We start from the raw sequence: 22,840 nt of genomic DNA, 5'->3' as shown, positions 1-22,840 counted from the left end.
GTGTATTTTCTGCCAGTGAGGGTGATCATTAGACTCGCTGGTCAGTCCATCCTAGGGATTGGGACAGTCACTGGTCAACTGCCAATCATCCCGTTGTTCTAGTGGAATTTTAATTAGTTGTATGACATTATCTTGTGGTTTGTGCAGTTGACTAAAGTTGCAGTGAATGTGGGTTATGTCCCGTGGTTTATCTAACACAATATAAGACCCAGCCCAACTACAACGAATTACGTGGGCGAAATATGTCACATGACATTGCTTCTGCACTGTGATTGGTCATTACCGATTTCAGTAATGAGAACAACTCGTTGATTGGTAGTTGACCAGTCCCAATTAATCCCTAGATTGGACTGGTCAGCGAGTCTAGGTGATCATTGCTGATCTTAAGAAGGTGTGTTTTCATACATCGGTTGCTGATCTATGTTGAGGGTGCTTGCTAATCATACCAGCTGTTTTCTTTGAGCCAGTTGTGACTCTGAGTGTGTAAAAAAGCTGGGAGAGTCCCTTGCTTGCACAGGTATTGGACTGTGAACCATGCTATAGTATTTTTCTCTCTCTCCTAGGTTAGCTGGCAAGTACAGTTTAGCTTTCAGCACACACACACACTTAATTCTCATACCATTTCCCTTAATCATTGTATTGTGCTGTGAAACCATAATTATTATGAACACCACATGAAAACGAAAACTTGACTTGAGTTTTATTCATGTTTACAATTAAAAGTGTTGAGCTCTTATCTTGGTGTAGAGGGATTCTAGCTTAACTCTTCTAGATCGAGAAGCAAAACATCAACTGACAATACAGGTAAAGTGCTAATAAGGTTCTAATTTCAATTGAGGTGAACAAAAGACTGGCATAGTCATATAGATATGGCTAATAGTACAATACGGTACCAGCTTTACTTGTAACACCTAACTAGCTTGTCTGGTTAGACCAGGATTAGCTAGTCACTATATATAGCCTAGGCCTAATCTTGGTCTACAGTACGCAAGGTATGAGGTAAGCACTCTATGCAGGGATCTGGGGGCGCGCTAGCCTTGTCCCCAGGCCTATTTTTCTCTGGGAGAAGATGTTAGGGGCGCGCTTATGGCATGCCATGGTCAGGTAAGCGCGCTCAGGATAAGCTGTGCCAGCTCAGCAAAAGTTGTGCACGTGATTGTGTCCACAGCCCTTGCCCTGCCGAAAGTATCCTTCTCCCTCTACTATACTATCTTCATTGCCCCCAGCCCCGGCCTTAGAGCTAGATACCTACGTACACACATGCATGTGTACATGTCTAGTCCAGGATGTCTTGCTGGGATGCTATTGTGTGCACCTGTCAGAACAGGGAGAGTGCATACTCTTTCAGAAAAGGTAAAACTTTGGTGTCCATCGCTCTATTGCACTACTGTAGCTGATGCACTTACAGAGCTACTGTAATTTAAGTGCCAGCTCTGCCAATTTTAAGAAGCGCCAACCTAACTTTTTTAGGGTCTTATTTAAGTTGGGCGGAGCCAAACCCTGGACACTTGCGTAGGGTACCGGGTTGGGTACCCACTGCAATGCCAGATTTTTTCTACTGGTACTTAGTTTTAGGGTGTGGCGAAGCATAAAATGATTAATTCTAAGTGGGCGAAACTGCAAAGCTAAGTGTTAGAATGCTACTGCAAGAGTCAATTTTGCATGCCACTAGTTCTAAATTTGACTTGGTGTGTTCCTGGCTCAAGCTGGCTTGTCTACTATTGCTGCATTTTGGAGAATGGCTAGTTACTGACTCGTTCATTAATGAGCCACACCTTCAGCATTTGAACCTGCAATCTGATTGAGCTGCAAATTTCTGCAGCAGGAACAAAACCTGACATAGCATGCAGTGGTGCCCAACCCTATACAAGCATCCAAATTTGGCTCCGCCCTACTAGGGTGCTTATATAAAGAGGTGTGTTTTGTATCTCAAACACGCCTTTAGATTATTATTTCTAATGAACAGCTGTTACTGTCCAGATGCAACTGTAAAATTAATACAGTGACTAAAATTGAATGTCAATTGACCTTCGTATCTAGGTGAGATTGCTCTCTACACTACACCTGACTCGACTAGCTGTAGCACAAAAGCACATATTAAAGCGCCAGCTGGGTTCTAAAATATGCAACCACTTAAAAAGTGTAATACATTTTTGGAGTGTTGTAATTACATCAACAAAGGCACATGTGGCTGAGATTTTACGACTAGGAGAATGTAGGACGAGCGAAACATCAATCAAACGACTTAAGATGAAGAATGTAATTTTTGAATTGAGCGAGACTCATTGAGTAAGGCGAAGAGCGCAAGTTTTGTTTGATTCAATCAAGCGACATACGATATAAACATACACATTTTGTTTAAGTCGCTAGTGTAGGGCTCGATTTGCTCGCCCAATTAGCATGCTCTCATCCCTTCCCCAGTAATTATAAACCGAATTGACTGCTCCTTCAATCATAGAGTTGAAGATCCGCCAAAAGAAGGGGCTGATTTCCCCCTCTGCCCTCCTTCTTGCTGTGGATGACCCCAAGCCGAACATAGGGAGTGGTAGTGCTGCTCTAAATGCCCTCCTCTGTGTGGCTGAGAGACTAACAGCACTCCAGGGTCTTAAGGTTGGAACAATCGCCGGCTACACATGAATATTCACTCGTACATGTAGGCCTACTCAAAATTTGTTTAGCAAACTTTCACTAACTTACTACAATGTATAGTTTCCCATTAGCTGTTGGTATTGGTCACCATCTAGTAATTCATATCATTGTTTTCACGTCTTAGGTTGTTACTGGTGACGTGTTTCGCAATTCCAAGATCCTTATCCTACTACTGGCGAGTTTAAACTCTGCAATTGCTGTAATTACTTCATGTACACTACTCTTCCACAGGGTGCTACGTTTCCATTCAGCCCTTGCGGCCATGCCTTCATTCCTTATCCAGGATCAATCCCGCCCCAGACCCCTTTAATGAGGAAGGAGGAGTCTAGCATAGGCCAAACTGAGTTGAAGACCAACATTGATCACCTTCTGGAGATCTTGAGCAAGCTCTCCCCCTGCCCCCCTCCAGGGGTATGGGTATGCTCCACTGATATGCTGATTACATTACCCTCTAAAATCGGTGAGTCTACAGCGCGGTATGTTTGCAATTTGCCAGTTGGTGAGGGAGCAACCACTTAATTTGTGATTTTTGTAGAGGGGCATAATTTAATGGCCGCCTCTGTATAAAAACCAGCCATGCCCGTTGTACTATAATTGTTGATTTTGGCTTATTGGAGTCTAGGTACATATAACTGCAACATACATGTAACTCCTCAGACATAGTAGACCTCAGTACGTTTGAGAGTGCAGTAGCAGTATTTACTCTTCGCTCCACTCCTAACCACACAATGTTGCATGGAGCTTGTCAGATCAATGAGAATGTAAGTATGTTTAGTCAACTCTGAATGTTAATCACATAACTCACCATTCATAATTATGTCTATTTATCTCTCACAGGGTGAGTTTGCTCAGATTGTCCACCAAGGAGGAAAAAATGTGATCCAACAGTTTGTTCAAAAAGATGGGTCATGTGACATGGTATGCGTCAACCAGATCGTGCAATTTGCCTATTCATATCATTGTATCCTCTGTTTGTGTTTGCAGCTGTCAGGGATAGTGTATTTTGGCCCTGGTGTGTCGGAATTGCTGCTAGAGTTGCACAACACCCCTCCCCTTGATGCCTGCACTTATATTGGACTAGACAACGGGGCGAAGCCACTGTCTGTAAGTTGATATGGACATTTTCTTATACATGTAACTCTTGTTTCGACACCTTTCCCCTATCAGGGTTTCATCTAAATTTGGGGGGGGAGGAGGTTTGTAATGAATTACATACTGCACATCATAGACAGTACTAATGTGATGATGTCATTATTCTACAAACATTTGGGGGAGAAGGTTCACCCCTGCCCCCCTCTCCCCCACTAGATGAAATCCTGCCAATATTGTCTCCTCTTACACATGCAGCTGTCGTTGTTCTTTGACATTCTTCTTTGCATGACAACGGACTTAGACAAGGAAGAGTATGTGGGTGGAGCATTCAAACATGTCATCTTGACCCCCACCAACCTGAACCCACTTTTGAAGAGAGCTAGAGAGAAGCTGTGGGAGGCACTGCGTGGAACCAGCATGAGAGCAGGTACATGTATAGGCATACTGCCTTTGTACGTAGTTTGCAGTTTGAAGTTATCTGTTTCTTTGCAAAGGCCTAATTTCTTTAATTTATTTGAGGCGTACATTTTGGTTTTTATTAAGCTCACTTTTTACAACTACATGTAATTCATTTTAGTTCAGCTCAGGGGTGCCCAGCATGACTACCTCCAGTATGTGGCCAGTCACATGTTGCATAGATACCATCACGAAAAGGTAATCTACATACAACATGTACAACGTAACTTCCTAACACATCTTATCTGTCCACAGTCAGGGGCAGACTCACTTGTGATCAACTCTATCGTTCACCCTGATGCTAAGCTGGGGACAGGGAGTGTGCTGATAAACTGCCAGCTTCAAGTAACTAGTAACTTGCGTCCACCAATGCTAGTGTTGTATTCTCGTTATCAGACTTTTGAGCGTAATACCTCAGTTTCCTGAAAGATGTTTACATGTGTGCTTATTATTCCTATAGGCACCAATCACTGTCGGAGCCAATTGTTTTTTATCTGGTCTAGGAGACAGATTTGCGGAACTTCAGGTGACTGTAGCATGAATGTTGTTATAATTTACAAGTGATTTTATGCCATTGTTTGTTCGCGTACATGCACATCATTTTTTGCTTCTAACTCTTTCAGGCTACTAGCTACATGTTCCTGCCCAAGACAATACCGGACAATATTGCAATGCAGGAACTCCACGTTACACTTGGCCATGGGCACACCAAAACCAGCCACCCTGTCATGGTAACATATGGTATCAATGATCGTATTATCAACGAGTATGAAGGAGAGAGTGGAGTCCAATCTACTGCCTCATTTTGTAACCATCCGTGGGAGCATCTGTTTCAGCGGACTGGGATTCAGAGCTCTGATTTATGGCTACCTGGAGCAGTAAGTATGCATGCGCTTCCTGCAAAATTTATATGCATTACTGCTTATTAATTACTATTGTAATCGACTAACTTACTTACGTGTACATGTGGGATCAACGTACGATTTGAAGTGGTATTGATGTGTATCTGACGCGAATACTAGATTTAGCACAAGCTAGGTGCCCAAAATGTTAATTTTAACATTTGATGCCAACCTATGTGTACCGTAGAGCACCTACATGTAATTTCAAGGTGCATAATTTTTGTAAGTGAAACTTCCATCGTAGATTGCAGTAAATTGTATGTGAATTTAAAACACCTTTGGCCACAATTAAAGTCAACAGCTTTCTGAATCAGATAATTATATGTACTGGTGTGAGCCCGTAATACACTTACATTGTACATCCTGGAACTACGACAAACGGAAGGTTGTAATTAATAAAAAAAAATCTGCTCCTGGTGTAGGCCTACACTAAGCTAATGCAAATTGAGGGCTTGTTAGCATAAATACAAACTGAAATTGCTCCTCAGGAGGTTTATTACAGCCTTGATTCCAACCCACGGATCTTAACTAAGAAAACGTGGCTAGAAACTGTTAGTTGTTATTCTTGTTGCAATCGTTGAACAGTTACAGCTGGAATACGAAGACAAACATGGAACAACTTTACGTTGTGTATACACCTCTGGCACTATTACTCATACTGATTGCTATCTGCGAATATTTTTGTGTTTGAGATACTCTACTCGTTTGCATAATAATAATTATTAATCTTGTAGCCTCGATCATTGTTGCATGCCAAGCTATATGTGGCAGCCCACACAAGTGCTGATGTTGGCATCAAAGAGACTATGTGGCTCATCTTGAATGGCCAAGACTCAGATACACTGGAGAGGTGAGAATAGCAATGTTAGTAATGACCTGTTTGTTGATCTCCACTTATAAACAGGTGGCGATCTTCGTGGAGGGTCTCACTACATGATATACTTAGCTGTGTCGACTGTAATGCAGAATTTACCACAATGAGGTCAGTAGACATCCACACGCAAAAACCCATGTATTTGAACTGCCATAAAGTGTACACCTAACACATTGACTGATGCATGCGTGTCGAAAGTTGATGTCCTTGATACAGAGATTATTGGTCCTATGTTTGTTTCACAGGAACATCAACTTCCAACTTCAAAAGGAGAGGGTGGTCAATGCACTCAAAGAAAACGCTACGGTGTGCTTCCTCTCATTCTTCAAAGCCTCTCTTATTGAAAAAAGGCAGTACGAGATCCTCAGCATGCTTGATCAAGGTACATGTGTAACATGAGCACTTTTTTTAATTTATATTTTCCTAGCCGTAGCCACTGTCTGGTATATAATAACAATTACAGAGAAATTTATCTATGTAATACGTCTATGTAGTACGACTAGACTAAGAAAGAGTCCTATGCACTAGCAGCATTCAAGTATCTATAGTCACAGCAAGCACAATTATATTTAATTTCACTTTCTCAGTTGTGAAGCAGGTGCATACCAACTCCAGCATTGTGTGTCGAGTGTATGCATGCATAGCAGACATGCTTGGCTTTATGGCGGGGGAGGCAGGCATTAGGGCGGGACCAGCAGCCAACTTGTCATGGCAGTTGGCATTCTCTCTCCTTGAGGTAGTGATGCTCGTACATGTAGCTGTAATCTTGTACATGTATGCACTGTACGTAGGAGGGCAAGTTACTGGAGGGAACAGAAGCTCTTTCTGCAGAGAGAGCCAATTGGATAGAGGAGTGAGTAAATTTTCATCAGAAAATTTGGCCAGTACCCCAATCTGTATTTTGGTACAGTAGAACCTCGATTATCCAGACACCTGGTTCCAAAGGTAGGCCGGATAAGTAAATGACCGGATAATCGAATGGATAAACCATGCCTTGATCCACCCACTTAATTGATCAACAGCAGTTCAAATTTAGAGCACGTGGCACGTGCAGAGCCTGTGTCCATGGTAACAGCTGTTAATTGCACATGTGCATTAAGGAACACGCTCATTTTACCAAGCTGGATAATCGAGGTTCTAGACAATTGATATCTTATCAAAGCTTTCAAATGTATTCCGTGTCCGCATTTTGTAGATTTTTGACTGCTTGTACATGTAGCTGTTTAGGTTACTCTATAATTATTTTAATCATAGGAGCAGTGGACCGGATCGCATCATCCGAGCATCTCGTCACTACGAGAAGGCTGGGCAGATACTGACTCGTCGAGCAGTTGCCACGGCTAAACAGTTCATCAATGGAACACCATGTGATCCTCCTGCAATTGGTCAGACAGTTACAGCTATGGCGCCTGTTCGTGTGGACCTTGCTGGGGGTTGGTCTGATACACCTCCAATTGCGTACGAGTTTGGCGGGGCTGTAGTCACTCTTTCATTGAAACTCAACAATGAGGTAATGTGCGTATGTACGTGGAAAAGTATGTTAAAGATGTGATCTTGCAGTACCCAATAAAAGCAACAGCAGAAAGGCTGGCTGAGTAAGTCTAAAGTGTGCTGCATACACAATGTATATTACAGTCATACATACATGATCAGATGTATCATGGTTCTTCACCGTAACTAATCTTGTAGCGAGTTACATGTCTAAACATAATTATTGTGTACAACGACATGTATATAGCTTTTAAGTCGTAAAGTTTTCACTGCAGCATCAACACTCGTTGTGCTTTCATTCCTCCTGCAGCTTCACAATCCTTGGCACACTCAGATCACACCATAACATGACCAGTATCCCACTACATGTACATTCACATTCATACCATAATGCACACACTCACAACTCACTCACCTTTCCCTTCCAGGCCCAAGCTGCAGATTGTCCTCTGGTCTAGCGATGGTACAGAGCTTGAGAATATCACACTCACAAAGCTCTCTCACCTATCTGACTACTCCCAGCCACATGCTCCAGGAGCACTTCTCAAGGCTGCATTCATTTGTGCCGGGGTGGTTCAATATCCCTCGTCGGTTTCTTTAGAACAACAACTGATGGAACGTTTTGGGTGTGGTTTTAAATTGCAGTCTTTCTCAAATGTCCCTCGGGGATCGGGTATGTACCTGTTGTCTTACAATTATCTCCCACTGCTTTCAAGCCCTAGCTGTCCACACTCGTACATGCAGGTCTGGGTACAAGTAGTATCCTTGGTGGTTGTAATCTGGCTGCCCTCTACCGAGCTATGGGAGAAGAACACAATCGTGACTCACTCATACATGCCGTGAGTTGAACTGTAACTTTGCCATGACAAATCATACAAAACACAAAAAGAACACCTCCAGATTTCAACGAAACTTGCTGCTTTCCCCTGACAACGATTCAGTGCACGATGCATATTGCAAAAAGAGCGAAGCTATTATGCCGGATTGTGCAGCCGTCAAAGACCTAGTTAAGCAACAAGTTGTCTTCCATAGATACTCAGGAGCTTCCTAAGTCAAAGCGTTGTGCATTCGACGTGCAGTTGAGAGCTCTTCAACAAAAATAATTATCTTGTTGGAGATCGAGCAGCTTTCGTGTTTCTGCTGTCGCTTTGGAGTCTTAGTACCGTCAAGCATGCATGGCACCTTTCTGTTTGCTTACTTTCTTGAACAAATGAAACTGTGCATGCCTGGGGCTGTATGTTATTTTTCTATGTATCATACAGCTGTTGACCAATGAGATCAATTTGTAGTGACGTAGGTGTGGTATAAGTGTTAGTTACAAGCCATTCTAAATTCACTGTTTAATTTTGATGACACACACACCTGATTGTTATATGTGGATATGTACACCTTGAGTTGAGACCGCTTTCCTCTGTGTCCAGATCCTCCACCTGGAGCAGCTACTCACTACTGGGGGTGGGTGGCAGGATCAGTGCGGGGGGTTGTATGGGGGAATCAAAATGTCCCGTTCTCAGAAAGGACTCCCTGTGAAAATCTCAACTAAACAGCTTACACCAGCTCCAAACTTTCTCCGAGAACTTAATGACCGGTTGCTTCTCATTTACACTGGGAAAACAAGGCTGGCTAGGAACCTTCTGCAGGTTGGTAAGATTGGCTTCTATTAGAACTCTCTTTCTGTTGTTCAGGATGTAGGGGGACTCATAGCTGACTCCCAAGCATACACACACATCTATTACCAGTGGTAGTACGCAGTACGACTGTTTGTGTAAATGTGACCTCACTCTAGGATGTGTTACGTAACTGGCATTCTCGTGAGGCAGCTGTTGTGCAGACTGTTGGTGACTTGGTGAGCAATGCCGAGGCAGCAGCGAGAGCCGTAGAGACAGGTGATGCCAGCGTATAACTGCATATTTTTAACCTATGGCTTCAATAATAATTATTATGTATTATGTGTATATATTCACTCTGATAATTATGTCTTGTGGAACGTGCATGAGTGCTGTGAGCGTTTTCATAATTTTTATTCAACACTGTAATATAACATGCAGGTGATATTGCCGAGTTGGGTGCATGCCTTTCTACGTATCAGGGCCACAAACTGGCCATGGCACCTGGTGAGTTATAGAAATGATGTCAAATTTTTGTCAAATAAAATATGACACTGTTCTTTAGGTTCAGTACCAGAGGTAGTTGCGCTCTTCGTCAAGAAGGCTAATGACTTCCTCTATGGTGCGTATATACATGTATTATGTTCATGCATTAAACAGCTACACTACGGCTTTCAAATCAAACCTGCATGAGCTAGTGCTGCCCCAATAAAATTCAATGCCTCCCTCCATTCATTTTCAATTGGTGGATTCAAAAGTGCAACGTCATACAATCATGTAGTGTTGTGATATCTTAATTGAATCACTACATTTTGTACAGGATCCAGTCTTGCTGGAGCAGGTGGAGGAGGGTTTATGTTTGCTATCGTCAAAGACCCCGCCCACAAACAAGAAGTCAGCAGGATTGTTGCAGAAACTCCTGAATTGTGCAACTTTGTTATATATGAGGCAGGGATCGATGAACAAGGTCTCCAATTACACATGTAATTGTAATACGAGTTTATAGTGATTATTGATTGCAACATGAACTGTTGATTGTAATACGAGTTTATAGTGATTATTGATTGCAACATGAACTCTTGATTGTAATACGAGTTTATAGTGATTATTGATTGCAACATGAACTCTTGATTGTAATAATAATGACTCGCTTGAATGACAGCATGTAGTTTTCTATAATTCTATATGAATCACACACTTGTAAAATGTAGTTATTTCCTGTGTTGTGTGTTTTTACGATTTATGCCTGGTTTCTCTTTACTTTGACTTTGGCTTAGTAGAATTATTATAGCGCCTTTGTGTATTGGAACCTCGGCCGTGGCTAAAAGGTCGAATCTAATGGCTAATTTTGCAGTTCTGTCTCTAGGATAATTAATCAGATAACCTTAGCTAACCCTAGATTACACTGAAATGGAGAGCAGAATGCAAAACGTCATACATATATAAAATGTAAGTTTAAAATCGGTAGTCACTACTGGCCAGTATACAAAGCCGCATTTCAGACAAGTTGTTTGTGCTACATGTAGCTAGCAATACATGCATGAGCAATACGTGCCCGGTATATTGAGGTAGCCGTACTTCAGAGAGCTGGAATAGCGAGAGTCTATTGTATAATCACTCAGTGCTGACAACATGAAAAGCCCTCGATTCCAGGCTAGGCCGCTTGAAGACGGTTATAATTATAATTGTGAACCTGTAGACTATAGCATAGTTAAGAAACCACAGGCATACACTGATCATTACGACAGTTTATTACACAAAAGTTGGCAGAAGCTAATTATACAGTTCATTCAGAATTAGCCACACTATCTTCACACTCAATCGTAACACTTTGTGTAGTGCTGGCATAGCGTACACTGCTAACCAGAGTGTTTGATGTTTCATCAAAAACATTTTCCTGGGGGGTGTCTTCGCCTGTTCGCTGCTCAATTCTCCTTCGCCATTTATCCACAGAGATTCCCCTGATGTCAATTGTAGTGTACTTCGACCTTCTCCAAGCGAGCACCATTCCACAACCAAGCAGTCTGAATAAAATACAAAAGTGCTAGATAGGACTCTAAGTCATACATGTCCTGCAGAACATTTAATCATGGCAATATAATATACTCTACTCACTTGAGCAGGATAGCATTGAACACAACTACACACGAGATGATTGCAATCTTGACTGTATCATTGAGCGATGGGTGTTTACCAGCATATACACAACCAGCCACAGAAGCTCCCAGGATAAACAAAACCACAAACAACTGCACCCAGTGTCTGAAAATAATTGTGTTTATGAGTGGCAGTGAACTAACCAATAACAGCTTACTTTCGCTGTAGACCTCTGGGAACACACAAGTAAGAGAACCTCTTTATACGATACTGTATGATCAAAAGTGACTTTAAGTCAGCAACAATAAATCGACCCACCTTCTGTCTGCAAACCTGACACCTCAGGTACTCTTTTTCAGGTATACTTGAGGCTGAGGATCGCTGAGAAAAAATTTAGTACATGCACTAGTCAAAAAATTTAGTAGAAACTGCGTAACACTCCAAATATGTGTACAGTACCAACGTAAACCTCACTACTATACCTTTGCGACCCATTTTTTGATACAGCTCCTGTGCAGTTTGCAATGACAAGGATAGAATAACTCATCAGGATTGTCAATAACACCCTGGCAAACCCAGCAGCATCCCTCTTCCTGAGACTCCACACTGGCACCAAGTGTATCTATGTACAGTGTGTGTATGGTTACATTATTATGCCTCGGTGCGCATGTGCAAGTGAGGTATACGGTAGTGTGTCTGTGTAGACTGCTACAGCTGCTCAAGAAAGTGCAAGTAAGAGTTTCTATAGGCTTCTAGTCATGGATTTTAATTCGTGGATTTGCAAAATAATGCTTTGTTCTCGAGTTATGCCTACTTGGAAAGCCATTGCAGCCTTTTCAGAAGAGTGCGTAGCAAAACTTGTCCATGGAGTGTTGCTACTCTACTTAGTAGTTAGTTCTGCACTAGAATGCTAGTTATTGGTAGCTGCAACAGTGAGAAGAGAGCTGCAAAGCTCTACTGATGCAGCCATTAATCTCTTTGGGTTGAACTGTTGGCATTGATCGTTTTTAACAACAATCATGGTCAATCATTACCCACTCTTTGAGTTCTGGATTCTGCCTGCATGCAGCAAAATTAATCAATGCAAAAGTGTTCATCATGATAAATTATAAACACTATTAGTAGTTTTATGTAGCTTTGGCACCTCCACCGTGGTGCTTTCATTGAGCACAATTAACAATAGCACTGGAAAATAATATTACCTCAAATTTCGCGCTATACGGTATACATTAATTTTGTACGAAATCCTTTACCTCTCTGAATAGCTCCATAGCTGTTGTTGGTCTCCTCTCTGAGAATCGGAGATGATTCAGTGTCTTCCTCCTGTGAGGAGAGGGTCATGAAACTGTTTAATAATTAATGTTCTCACATTTCTATTGAGTTTCAACACAAGTCTTGGATTGAGGATCCATAGGGTTGTAGGTCTGCAGAAGGTAAATGGACATGATAATTATACATGCTGCATAGCAGGAAATGTTCGTGAAGTGCAAAATTTCGTGTTTTTGAGGGCAGAGCAGTTAATGCGAACATTTGGAATAAAAAGCATCGGTGTTTTACATGCAAGCTATTGATGGGTGTAGTTTCCTGGCATTGAAACCAACATTTCTTTTGAGGGCCCTCGAGCCAAATAGCGAATATTTTTTGCACCCACGAAAATTCCCGCTATACGGTATAACACTAACGCATGCAAATTAAATTAGAACATGGAGAAATTTACTGTTTGTAGTTCCAAAGTGAGCAGCAAAACCAGACAGGGAGGACCAACTCAGTGACACGAATTACAATGGCGCATACATATAGACTGTAGCTGTCCACACGTTTAAATCGCCCCACCATGTTGAATACAAGGAGGCCAATAATCATTGCCTGCATAAGAGCATTCGTAATAATGCCACAGATAGATGCTGCCTGTTGTCGTAGATTGACCTTCAGTACAGCTAACTGGAACGAGGGAGGCTGCCAGTCTGGCTGTGGTGTGTGTCGTAGTGGAAATATAAAATAAGTATCACTACTTCTCGGCCGTACAGACACAATCCCCAGTGTGTGAATACTATACACTGGAACTCTCACAGAAAGCAGATAGGGTATATGACAATTCTAAAGACAAGTATGAACTAGAGAGCAAGGAAGGGTAGCAATAAAAGCAAGCAAGAGCGGGTCACTGTGTCTAGCGACTGTTATGAATGAAAGTGTGACATTAAATGGGAAGGGAGGGTCAAAATGTGTATGTCATAATGATGTTAAGATTTGCAAAAGTAGTTTGAAAGTGCACCCTAAGTTCATTGAGTTTAGACAGATCCACAAAACAAACTGTACAATGGAAACATGTGACTAAGCACAACAAAAGTGTATGGTACTCACCCTAAAGAAGAGCCTAATAGCAAAGTGCAGGAATCCCACTAGAGTCGTGAACAGCAAAAATGCAAATATGGTGCTGATGATGCCTGTCATTTGAAGCTGCTCCTGATCGTTAACGAGAGGTGTGGCTATAATGCCTGCAATCAGGAGCAGATAAACGATGACATTGAAGAGTAAGAAGGAAACAGAGTACTTGTACTTTCTAAGAAAATGTCGATCATCAACTGGTGAGGAGTGGTAGAAGTACTGTATAAAGAAAAAAGGACCAAACTGAAAAAATATATAAGTCAACAATCAAGCAAAAAAGTTCTGATTTTCAACTCACTTCTGCCCAAAAGCAGACAAGCAAAGAGAAAGCTGAGAGCAGTGCAGGGTAGTAGATGTTGAGCAGTATATCAGCCCACTTACTGGGTATGTATGAAATCACAGTGTAGTAGATGGCTCGAGTGCCAGTGGCCATTATCACTGCTCCTAGTAGACACTTCTGTACAGTGACTCTAAAGGCTCTAGCCCACCAGCTAGTGCCCTCCACTTTATTGGTGTCTTCAACTGCATCGTAGACTATAACTAGCACCTGTAAAGTGTACAAATGGGATACCGGCACGTGACTACTAAGTGATTGGATAAAGAAAACAGTACTACATGCACAAGGTACACGGGTGTATTGATACAGCCTCTACACAGACTCTTAATTTTTCTGTCCTTTGTCCCAATCGTTCAATAAGATAAAATATGGTAGGAAGAAATAAGAAATAGAGTTAAGAAAAGATATACCCCATTGGGGTCTGTATCATAGCAACTGGGTGGGGTTTAACTACCATCAACTCTGCAAACTCCCTTGCCTTGAGGGCACACTGATTTTATACTAGATCTACACAGCCAAAGAGAAGCTAAACACTTATTGGCAAGGGCAGGACAGATGGGTGGGGTCGCTAAACACCAGGAAGGCTAGAGAAAGGGTGGGGCTCACTTGGACATGGACAAGTTAGTGTATAGCTAAGCTTAGCACTGGCTACAAGCTATACGCACAAGCTTTTTGTTCGTTTTCAATAGTTTTTGATACTGTAAGCTGGTTGTATACCAATAATTATGTGAGGTAGCTTAGGTAGCAAGCACTTTTCATTCTAGTGGGTATGTCCACTGTATTCGAATTTATGGCAACGTAAATCAATCCTTGGCCTCGGGGCTTTGCCCTCGTCCTCGGAGATTTACTGCCATAAATTCTGATGTAGTGGACAATAAGTATAACGTAAAGCCTGTATTGCATAGTGGCGTCAGGGTAGAATGGTGAAATGAGCGATATTGGAATAGAGATATTGGACAGCCCACTTAGATACATGACTAACATAAATTTTGTGTGCCTGTGAACATGGCTGTGCCGTACCTATAACGGGACATTTGCACAGTTTATACAAGCTAGCTAGATATACTAGTCTGTGACAGTGTGTATCTAGATTCTACATAATACTTACTGTGCTTTCTAAATGCTAAATCTGTTGAACTAAAAGCTAGGCATTTGCAAACTGACCAATCCAGATTAGATCACACATTGCTCAGTGTGCAAATTCCAAACCCATGACAGATACAGGAAGTCACGTTACTCTCCAGATACATCTGATACATAGTATGCCTACGTTCGATACTCTCTCTCTCTATTATAACGAGTGTTGCAAGCGTGCGCTTGCTAATGCCTTTTGCCATGTTTTTGCTTTCGCTCAAAAGTATTAGAGTATTACAGAAGAGGTAAATAATTTGCAATGTAAGCAGTCTAAAAAGAGTTTGATTCAATCACAGAAAGTAGTTTCTATAACAAGCAGTCTAAAAAGAGTTATCTGGTTTGTGGCTTACCAGGACGTCAATAAAGAAGAAAACTGATTCTGCCAGGATCTGGGGTTCAAAATGGATTCTCTTACACGTGGTATTGAGTGCGCATGCGTATTACATCCAGGAATAAGGGGTGTGTCTGCAAGTTCACAAAAATTAATAATGGCTACTAAAATAGCTACCTTCTTTAGCAACTCTTTCTGATTCTTGTAGCTAACAAAAAGCTAGCGCTTTAGTGCAAGGTCAACTCATAAGTTGAATAGAAAGTTTGTGCGAGCAGATGATGCTATGAAAGATTCTGAAGAGACTGCAACAGCCTTCAATGTGAGTCAAACTAGAACGAACGAACGAACGCACCCACACCCACACACCCTCACCCCCACCCCCCCCCACACACACACACACACACACAGTCAGCTTTACTGTATCCCTCGTGCGGCTACGCCTCGAGGCATAATTATACTCGATTAGTCATCATTATCACAGGTACATGTATCTACTAAGCTACCCTGCCCCAGAGCTGGCCACGCTGGTTCCCTGGGAAAGAGGCTAGTATTGATGTGAGCAGGGTTTCACACATGATTTTTAGGCTGGGAGGTAATTCAGGGATCTGCGGAAAAATGTTGAGAAATGATTACCGTATAGCGAGACATTTTTGAGGCACTTATATTTCGTGGAATGGCCTAAAAAGCATTTCGTTGCACAATTAATGTTCGTGGAATGACTGCTTACCGGAAGCCACGCCTTTAATCTTTGCACGTTATAGCAAATAATTCTAGAACATTTCTGTGTAGGATTGCTAACCCACAAATCAGCGAAAATTAATCCCCCTTTGAAAATTTAGCGCTATAAATTTTGGTTTTTGTGCTTCAAACTATTAAACGTTACTAGTATTGTAAACATGTTTAAGGAGAAAATTGTTAAGACATCATTAATTTTCAGATTTCCAAGAGGGGGGGAATTCCAGAGTGTACTGTACAGTACAGTCACATGCCAACAACATAATGTGAATGGTATTTCTATGAACGAAAATGTTCACAGTACACAATAAATGTACCATGAGCACTGTACATGTATGACACTATTCTGTTACTACTACTCGCTCACTAGTTGAATGGATGATATGAGCAGCAGGAGGTAAGAAAAAGAGGCAAATGCAGCTGCATACGAGATGTTGGAGTTGGAGCACTGTGGAAAAGGGATAAGGACAATGAGTATATACAGGACAATACATGTAGGTTGTGAATCAAAAAAACCTTTTTCAGGTAGTCACTGTAATTATAATCAACTTAAGAGGGCCTTCACAAAAGGTACAAGCACACAATGTACTAGTGTGCACATTAACAATGAACTGGATTATGCAATTTAGAGTGGACCGAATTGCAAAGAATGATTATGGCTTAATACGGCTTAACTTCTGTTATGAATCCAGTTGGGTGGGTAGGAATTGTTACTTCAAGTCACACTGGGAATTAGCAGGGTATTAATAATGAATTAATGGTGACTCCCAACAACATCTTTGTGGGCATTAACAAAGACTATATAACCACAATAAAAGTACCAAGGTTATACAACCTTCACATGTAGAAAATACTAGTGATCTGACGTGCAGAGTGCAATGCCCAACCGAATAGGACTACAAAAATAAGGTAAATACCAGGTTAGGAATAAGTCCAAAACAATATACGAAAAAATTGATGGCAGTATAATTATAGGCGTTATAAAAGAGGGTGTCCTAACCGAGGCTGGTGTTATAATTAGGACGTGTACGTGTACGTGTAGTAATCTGACATTGTACATAGATAATGCTCAGAGAATTCACCACTATATCAACAAACAGCTTTACCACCATACAGGCGTACACATGATATGTGTAGCTGCGTCCCGATCAATGGACAGACACACGGTTAGACCATAGATAATAGAGCATAGAATAAACATTCCTATGGTTTAATAGACACAAGGAAAATGTTGGAGAATAGGCAATAATTATCGGTAAATCTAGACAGGGCAGCCAGTAAAACTCTACCTTTCACTCCTAATAATCATATGAATTGGATACAGAATATCACTAAAACTCACTGGGCATATACAGGTTCCATTAAAACAATCAGGACCTAGGCTACAGTTAACAAAACAAGGATCACTTGTTGTGTCGTTGCCAGTACCCATAGTCTTGAAAGTGCTGAGTCCCAACAGAGAGACTATCATGTCCTCTGGTTTGTACAGGAAACCAGATAATCTTTTCACTGTGTTCATGACTAGCAAATCGAAACTATAGTTACAATATTCATAAACAACCCCCTAAACTAATAATAAAGTAATGTAGTGCCCCCGGCCCCCCAGAGCTCACTTAAAATCCATGTGGTCAGCACACCAATCTGGTCGCCACATGCACATTCAATATTCGCAGATTCAGTGACTTTGCTTGCACTTGTGTACGTGTACAGAATGGCAACTTTTATGGATAAAGGTGCCCTCCAAGACCGAATTAAGGTCCAGGGAGAGCTGGTAAGGCAAATGAAGAAAGAAATCAAACCCAAAGAAGAGGTAGGTAACTGAGCTATAGTTTTTTTATAGGTACTGGTCGTCACTGTAACGTGTTACATGCAAAATAATGGCTTTTGTTCTGACAAGGTCATGGAGAGCTGTCTGCCAACAAAGGGTTTGTAGCTCCCAGTTCATAACATAATAATTTTTATGATTATGATGTGAGTTCGTTGTACTCTGTCGTGTGTGCAGATTCAAGCAGAGGTTTCAAAGCTTTTGGAATTGAAGAAGCAACTCGGAAGTGATGCAGACGGTGCTAGTGGAAAGTTTGTCCTCAAATGTCCAAAGGTAGCCGCAATATTTTACTTATTTGAAAGAGGTGGGAAATAGGCATTTTCAAGAATTAGGTGCCTCGGCTGAATTCTGAGGAAAGGAGTAACTGATGGAGGGGTACATGTATTATCTCCTTTCCAAATATGCACGTAAATTATAAGGAATTCACTTGGTGTTTCAAGTGCAACCATTCCATTATTTACTAGGTAAAACTACTAGGTAAACTTGCCATACTTATTAGTTTTATTTTGACCATTTAGCTGCGCATGCATGTTGATTAATAATATGAAAAATGCACAGTTCCTAGGGAACTACGTTTCCAAATTTTCAAATTTATCCGCTATACAGAATTAGGTCACTATTGTAACGATAGTGAGTACTTTATAAACATAGCCTCCTTCACAGGCCCTCCTTTTTCTGTCTTTGTCGCAATAAGAAGAGGATTTGTAGGAACAAAGAAAGAAGAAAGGAAGTGACAAAGAAAAAGGAGAGCCTGCCTTGCTAAGTCGCGTGATCCCCCACTTACATAGACAAACTTTAGGGAGAGTACACCGCAATAACTCTCCTCCCACACAGTACTGGAGCGCATTATTTTACCTGGAACTTAATCTGTACTGCAGTGTATAATTTTATGAACAGTAGAATCAGCCTTTGTAAGACCTTTAGTCAGTAGAGGAAGTAGAGTAGACTACTACTGCTGTATAATAATCTAAACTCTTGTCAAATGGGTCTGTTCTGAACTCAGAAAAAAAACTGAGCTAAATCTAAATTTAGTCTTTAGTCTTTACTAGGTAAGCCCTCGTCTACGATGTCTCCACACTTGATTCTGGCGTTATGATGCTACAGCTGTTATGTGAGAGTCTGCAATGCGAAGGCATGCTGTAGCTTTTTGCCCTGCCAGGCTCTGCCCAGCTAGTGACTGCCCACGTTCATTTTCACTTGTCTACCACTTGTCTACCGTCACCCGACTTAGCAAGGCAGGCTCTCCTTTTTCTTTGTCTCTTTCTTTGTTCCTCCAATTCTTCGTCCCGTATTTTATCTTATTGAACTATTGTGACAAAGAACAGAAGAAGGGAGGAGGAGGCTAGTATAAGTACAGGTCACTACAGTGCAGTACGTATACTGCACCGCTAGTCACTGCTGAAACGCTGGTCACATGCGTATAAATATTTCACTTTTTCTTCAGGGCACTCGAGACTACGACCCATTCCAGATGGCTATTCGTGAAGGAGTGTTTGACGTTATCAAGAGGTGCTTTAAGCGTCATGGAGCTGTGTCTATCAGCACTCCAGTTTTTGAGCTGAAGGTACATGTACATGTATACATGTACATTCACATACATGTGAATTAAGTCAGATAGTATTAACTGTTTTATTGTACAATAGTTCGTAGAACCCTGTTTATAAGCATTATGCTATTTTTTGTGCAGGAGACGTTGACGGGAAAGTATGGGGAAGACTCCAAGCTTATCTATGATGTGGCTGATCAAGGAGGAGAGCTCCTCTCGCTGAGATATGACCTCACTGTATCCTGGTCTCCAGTATAATGTGTAAATTAAGGAAAGTAGATTGTATTCCTTGATTCCAAACAGGTTCCATTCGCCCGCTATGTAGCTATGAACAAAATTAAGCAAATCAAGAGGTACCACATTGATCGTGTGTATAGGCGAGATCAGCCAAGAATGACACTGGGCAGATATAGAGAATTCTATCAGTGTGTAAGTAGAGAGGCTTTGTATAGTTGTGTGTTGGCTTTATATAGTTGCTGTGCAAGTGTAAATCTATTTGATGCTCACAGGATTTCGACATTGCTGGGGATTATGATCTCATGATAGCAGATGCAGAGTGTGTGAGAGTTATCTCTGAAATTCTCTCTGAGCTACAGCTAGGAAATTTTCTAGTAAAGGTGTGTGTATATATATATATATATACTCTTCATCTTTTATATAATTATCTCTGATTTTAGGTTAACCATCGAAAAGTCCTTGATGGAATGTTCGAAGCTTGTGGTGTCCCTAAGGAAAAGTTCAGGACCATTTGTTCAGCAGTTGATAAACTAGATAAGGTATCAGTTTCAATACAACTTCAATGCAATGGGCATGTGACAGAAGACCTAGCTGTGACAACTAAAATGTAATTAACCCGTAACAAGTAATCAGTCTGTACGACTCCGAGTATCTGTGTGTATTGTCTGGCTCATGATTCTGAGTCTACTCACCTGGATGCTAAAGTGCTGCGTTTACAGAATGGATACTCCGATAGGCTCAACAAGTTATTAGTTTTACAGTAGACCCTCGTTAATCCGGCCACCCTTGGGACAGTGCAGCTTGGCCGGAATAGCGAGGTAGCCGCATTTCAGAAATTAGCCGCAGCTAAAAACAACTTTACCTCGAATCTAATTGCTAATTATGCAATTCTGGATAATGAAGGATAAATGAAGGATAATGAATCATTCTGCTCTATATTTAACCATTTTATCTGCCAAACCACACCCAAAACGTCATAACCGGTCGTAAAAACGGGTAAAATACATTGAAAACCTAGTTTGGGGTAGCCAATACTGGCCGCATTTCAGAGGAGTTTTGTGCAGTAAAAATCTAGCTAGCAATCCGTGCCAAACCAAATGGCTGGTATATCGAGGTGGTCGTACTTTGGAGAGCCAGAATAGCAAGAGTCAGAGTCTACTGTAATTGTCTTCATTGTCGAATAAAAGCGAGCAAAAGCTAATTAAAAGTTGTGCACACTAAACAACCACCTGGAGTTCTATTTAATGAAGACTCCAGGTTACACAGTCTATTGTGATACTACATGTACTTCCCAGTGCATGACCTACATGTACCACTGCAATAATATCGTTCTCAAAGCCTTGCCACAGCTTTGGGTGAGACACTTCGTAATTCAGTCATCCTGTTAGTTACAGGTGGCTTCCATTCTATTTCAATATGCACTACTAGGTTTACAATACTTCTCTATAGTTATAAAACATGCTATAGACCTACAACCACACTCTGAGCCTAGTTTAATGAAATCCAGCTGAGTTGGCATTTACATGACATGCGAGATTTCCAGGAGAGTACAAAAACTAGCACACTGCACAAGCTAATGTTGTGCTTCCTCCTAGACACCTTGGGAGGAAGTGCGCAAGGAGATGGTTGACGAGAAGGGGCTTGCCCCTGAGGCTGCTGACAAAATTGAAGGCTATGTGAAGTTGTCTGGAGGGAAAAAACTGTTGGATATGCTGCTGGCTGACCAAGCCCTTATAGCTGTCAAGGATGCTGCCACTGGACTAGATGAGATGAAGCTCCTGTTAGACTACTGTGAGCTGTTTGGAGTCCTTGATAATGTTAGTGGATCAGAGCACTGCCTCAGCTGTATTTTTGAGGTCAAACAAAATTTATAGTTTTGCCAGCATTATGGCTACTTTTTGTAAGTGAATGCATTCTATGCTAATCAAAGTGTGTAATGGTGTGGATGAATGACACCTTTCGTCTCACACAATTTCATTCAGTCTAACGCTTGTATTCGGGTGTGTAATTACTATTACATGTTTATACACATACACAGGTTTCTTTTGACCTCAGTCTGGCTCGAGGGTTGGACTACTACACTGGAGTGATATTTGAGGCAATTCTTACAGGTAAGACGGTCGTTACATATGTCGGGTCATCTTTCTATCATAGCACATTATTTTCCAGGGGGTAACTCGGGAGATACCAAAAGTGAAGTACCAGCAGTGGGCTCGTGTGCAGGTGGTGGTCGCTATGACGGGTTGGTGGGGATGTTTGATGCTAAGGGCAAACAAGTACCCTGTGTAGGATTGAGCATTGGTATTGAGAGGGTATTTTCCATCCTGGAGGCCAGGGCAAAAGGAGTGGGAGGAAAGAGTGTGCGTACGGTTGAAACACAGGTCTTTGTAGCATCTGCTCAGAAGAACTTGGTGGAAGAGAGGATGAGAGTTTGCAGACAATTATGGGATGCTGGATTGAAGGTGAACTCAAATGACGTTACATCATTTGCGTGTACGGTGAATGTAGGGGAAATGCAATGTATGCGTATGTATCTACGTCAGTATTGTGAATCACCCTGCCCTTTTCATAGAGTTTAGTGTAGTTTTCTTGCTAACATTCCCTGGGCCAATATAATGTACTAGCTATTACTACGTATACATTGCAGTGTGAGATGATGTACAAGAAGAACCCTAAGCTGCTGAATCAGTTCCAGTACTGTGAAAAAGAATTAGTCCCTCTCATTGTGATAGTAGGTGAAGACGAAAGAGCAAGGGGAGGCGTCAAAATCAGGGACTCTGTGACCAGGGCTGAGGTAAAGTGTGACTTAACTGCTATTAATTTTTGATTTTACATTCTCTGTTTCTGTAGGAGTTTGTGTTGTACCCTGATCTCGTAGGGGAAGTGCAGAAACGACTGTGAACATTTTCTATTATCTAAAGCTGTAATTGAATCACATTGACTGATAAAGCAACAATTTGTGGGTTTGGATTATTTTTATGCTGCAGAAATCTGTTCCTGAACTTCCTGGAGCATATCTAGAGAATACATAATTATGTAGTGTCTAGTCATGCTCATTGTGAATGTTCATCACAAACGGACCTGCAGAAATTAATTATACAGTTTCCTGCTACCACGGAGGCCAGTGAAGAAGGCTATGCAT

General features: G+C 41.4%; 3 protein-coding genes across 5 annotated transcripts; 2 read left to right on the top strand and 1 right to left on the bottom strand.

Moving 5' to 3' along the window:
* Positions 1-1,135: 1,135 nt before the first annotated feature.
* Positions 1,136-10,195, top strand: LOC135350379 (L-fucose kinase-like). The gene is made up of 26 exons (XM_064549153.1): positions 1,136-1,353; positions 2,459-2,610; positions 2,774-2,824; positions 2,881-3,109; positions 3,307-3,410; positions 3,487-3,567; positions 3,634-3,753; positions 3,997-4,168; positions 4,319-4,395; positions 4,453-4,542; positions 4,658-4,723; positions 4,821-5,075; positions 5,834-5,949; positions 6,004-6,081; positions 6,219-6,355; positions 6,561-6,709; positions 6,765-6,826; positions 7,228-7,483; positions 7,534-7,568; positions 7,893-8,137; positions 8,209-8,303; positions 8,886-9,104; positions 9,251-9,350; positions 9,513-9,578; positions 9,637-9,693; positions 9,892-10,195. Exons 1-26 carry the CDS (start codon positions 1,287-1,289, stop codon positions 10,056-10,058), a joined length of 3,246 nt encoding a protein of 1,081 aa, XP_064405223.1. The 5' UTR covers positions 1,136-1,286; the 3' UTR covers positions 10,059-10,195.
* Positions 10,196-10,763: 568 nt separating this feature from the next.
* Positions 10,764-17,656, bottom strand: LOC135350381 (uncharacterized). Of its 2 annotated transcripts, none has more exons than XM_064549154.1 (12): positions 17,433-17,656; positions 16,458-16,538; positions 13,852-14,100; positions 13,530-13,796; positions 12,886-13,136; positions 12,538-12,592; positions 12,422-12,491; positions 11,651-11,790; positions 11,487-11,549; positions 11,386-11,438; positions 11,187-11,333; positions 10,764-11,095 (listed from the first exon to the last, which is right to left on the bottom strand). In XM_064549154.1, exons 1-12 carry the CDS (start codon positions 17,607-17,609, stop codon positions 10,858-10,860), a joined length of 1,791 nt encoding a protein of 596 aa, XP_064405224.1. In that variant the 5' UTR covers positions 17,610-17,656; the 3' UTR covers positions 10,764-10,857. The 2 variants fall into 2 exon arrangements, with proteins under 2 accessions (XP_064405224.1, XP_064405225.1); XM_064549155.1 differs by having other exon boundaries at positions 13,530-13,772; positions 17,433-17,655.
* A 52-nt stretch (positions 17,657-17,708) lies between these two features.
* LOC135350382 (histidine--tRNA ligase, cytoplasmic-like) lies at positions 17,709-22,800 on the top strand. Of its 2 annotated transcripts, none has more exons than XM_064549156.1 (12): positions 17,709-17,900; positions 18,093-18,188; positions 19,360-19,479; positions 19,603-19,698; positions 19,765-19,890; positions 19,971-20,078; positions 20,139-20,237; positions 21,294-21,554; positions 21,737-21,809; positions 21,868-22,160; positions 22,346-22,492; positions 22,549-22,800. In XM_064549156.1, the coding sequence occupies exons 1-12, from the start codon at positions 17,802-17,804 to the stop codon at positions 22,597-22,599; spliced, it is 1,569 nt and encodes a 522-aa protein (XP_064405226.1). In that variant the 5' UTR covers positions 17,709-17,801; the 3' UTR covers positions 22,600-22,800. The 2 variants fall into 2 exon arrangements, with proteins under 2 accessions (XP_064405226.1, XP_064405227.1); XM_064549157.1 differs by having other exon boundaries at positions 17,711-17,900; positions 21,294-21,515.
* The last annotated feature ends 40 nt before the right edge of the window (positions 22,801-22,840 follow it).

This window comes from Halichondria panicea, chromosome 16 (assembly GCF_963675165.1).
Source record: "Halichondria panicea chromosome 16, odHalPani1.1, whole genome shotgun sequence".
Classification (NCBI taxonomy): domain Eukaryota; kingdom Metazoa; phylum Porifera; class Demospongiae; order Suberitida; family Halichondriidae; genus Halichondria; species Halichondria panicea.
The sequence above is the reverse complement of the archived record's forward strand: the minus strand, read 5'-3'. Positions and strand labels throughout refer to the sequence as shown.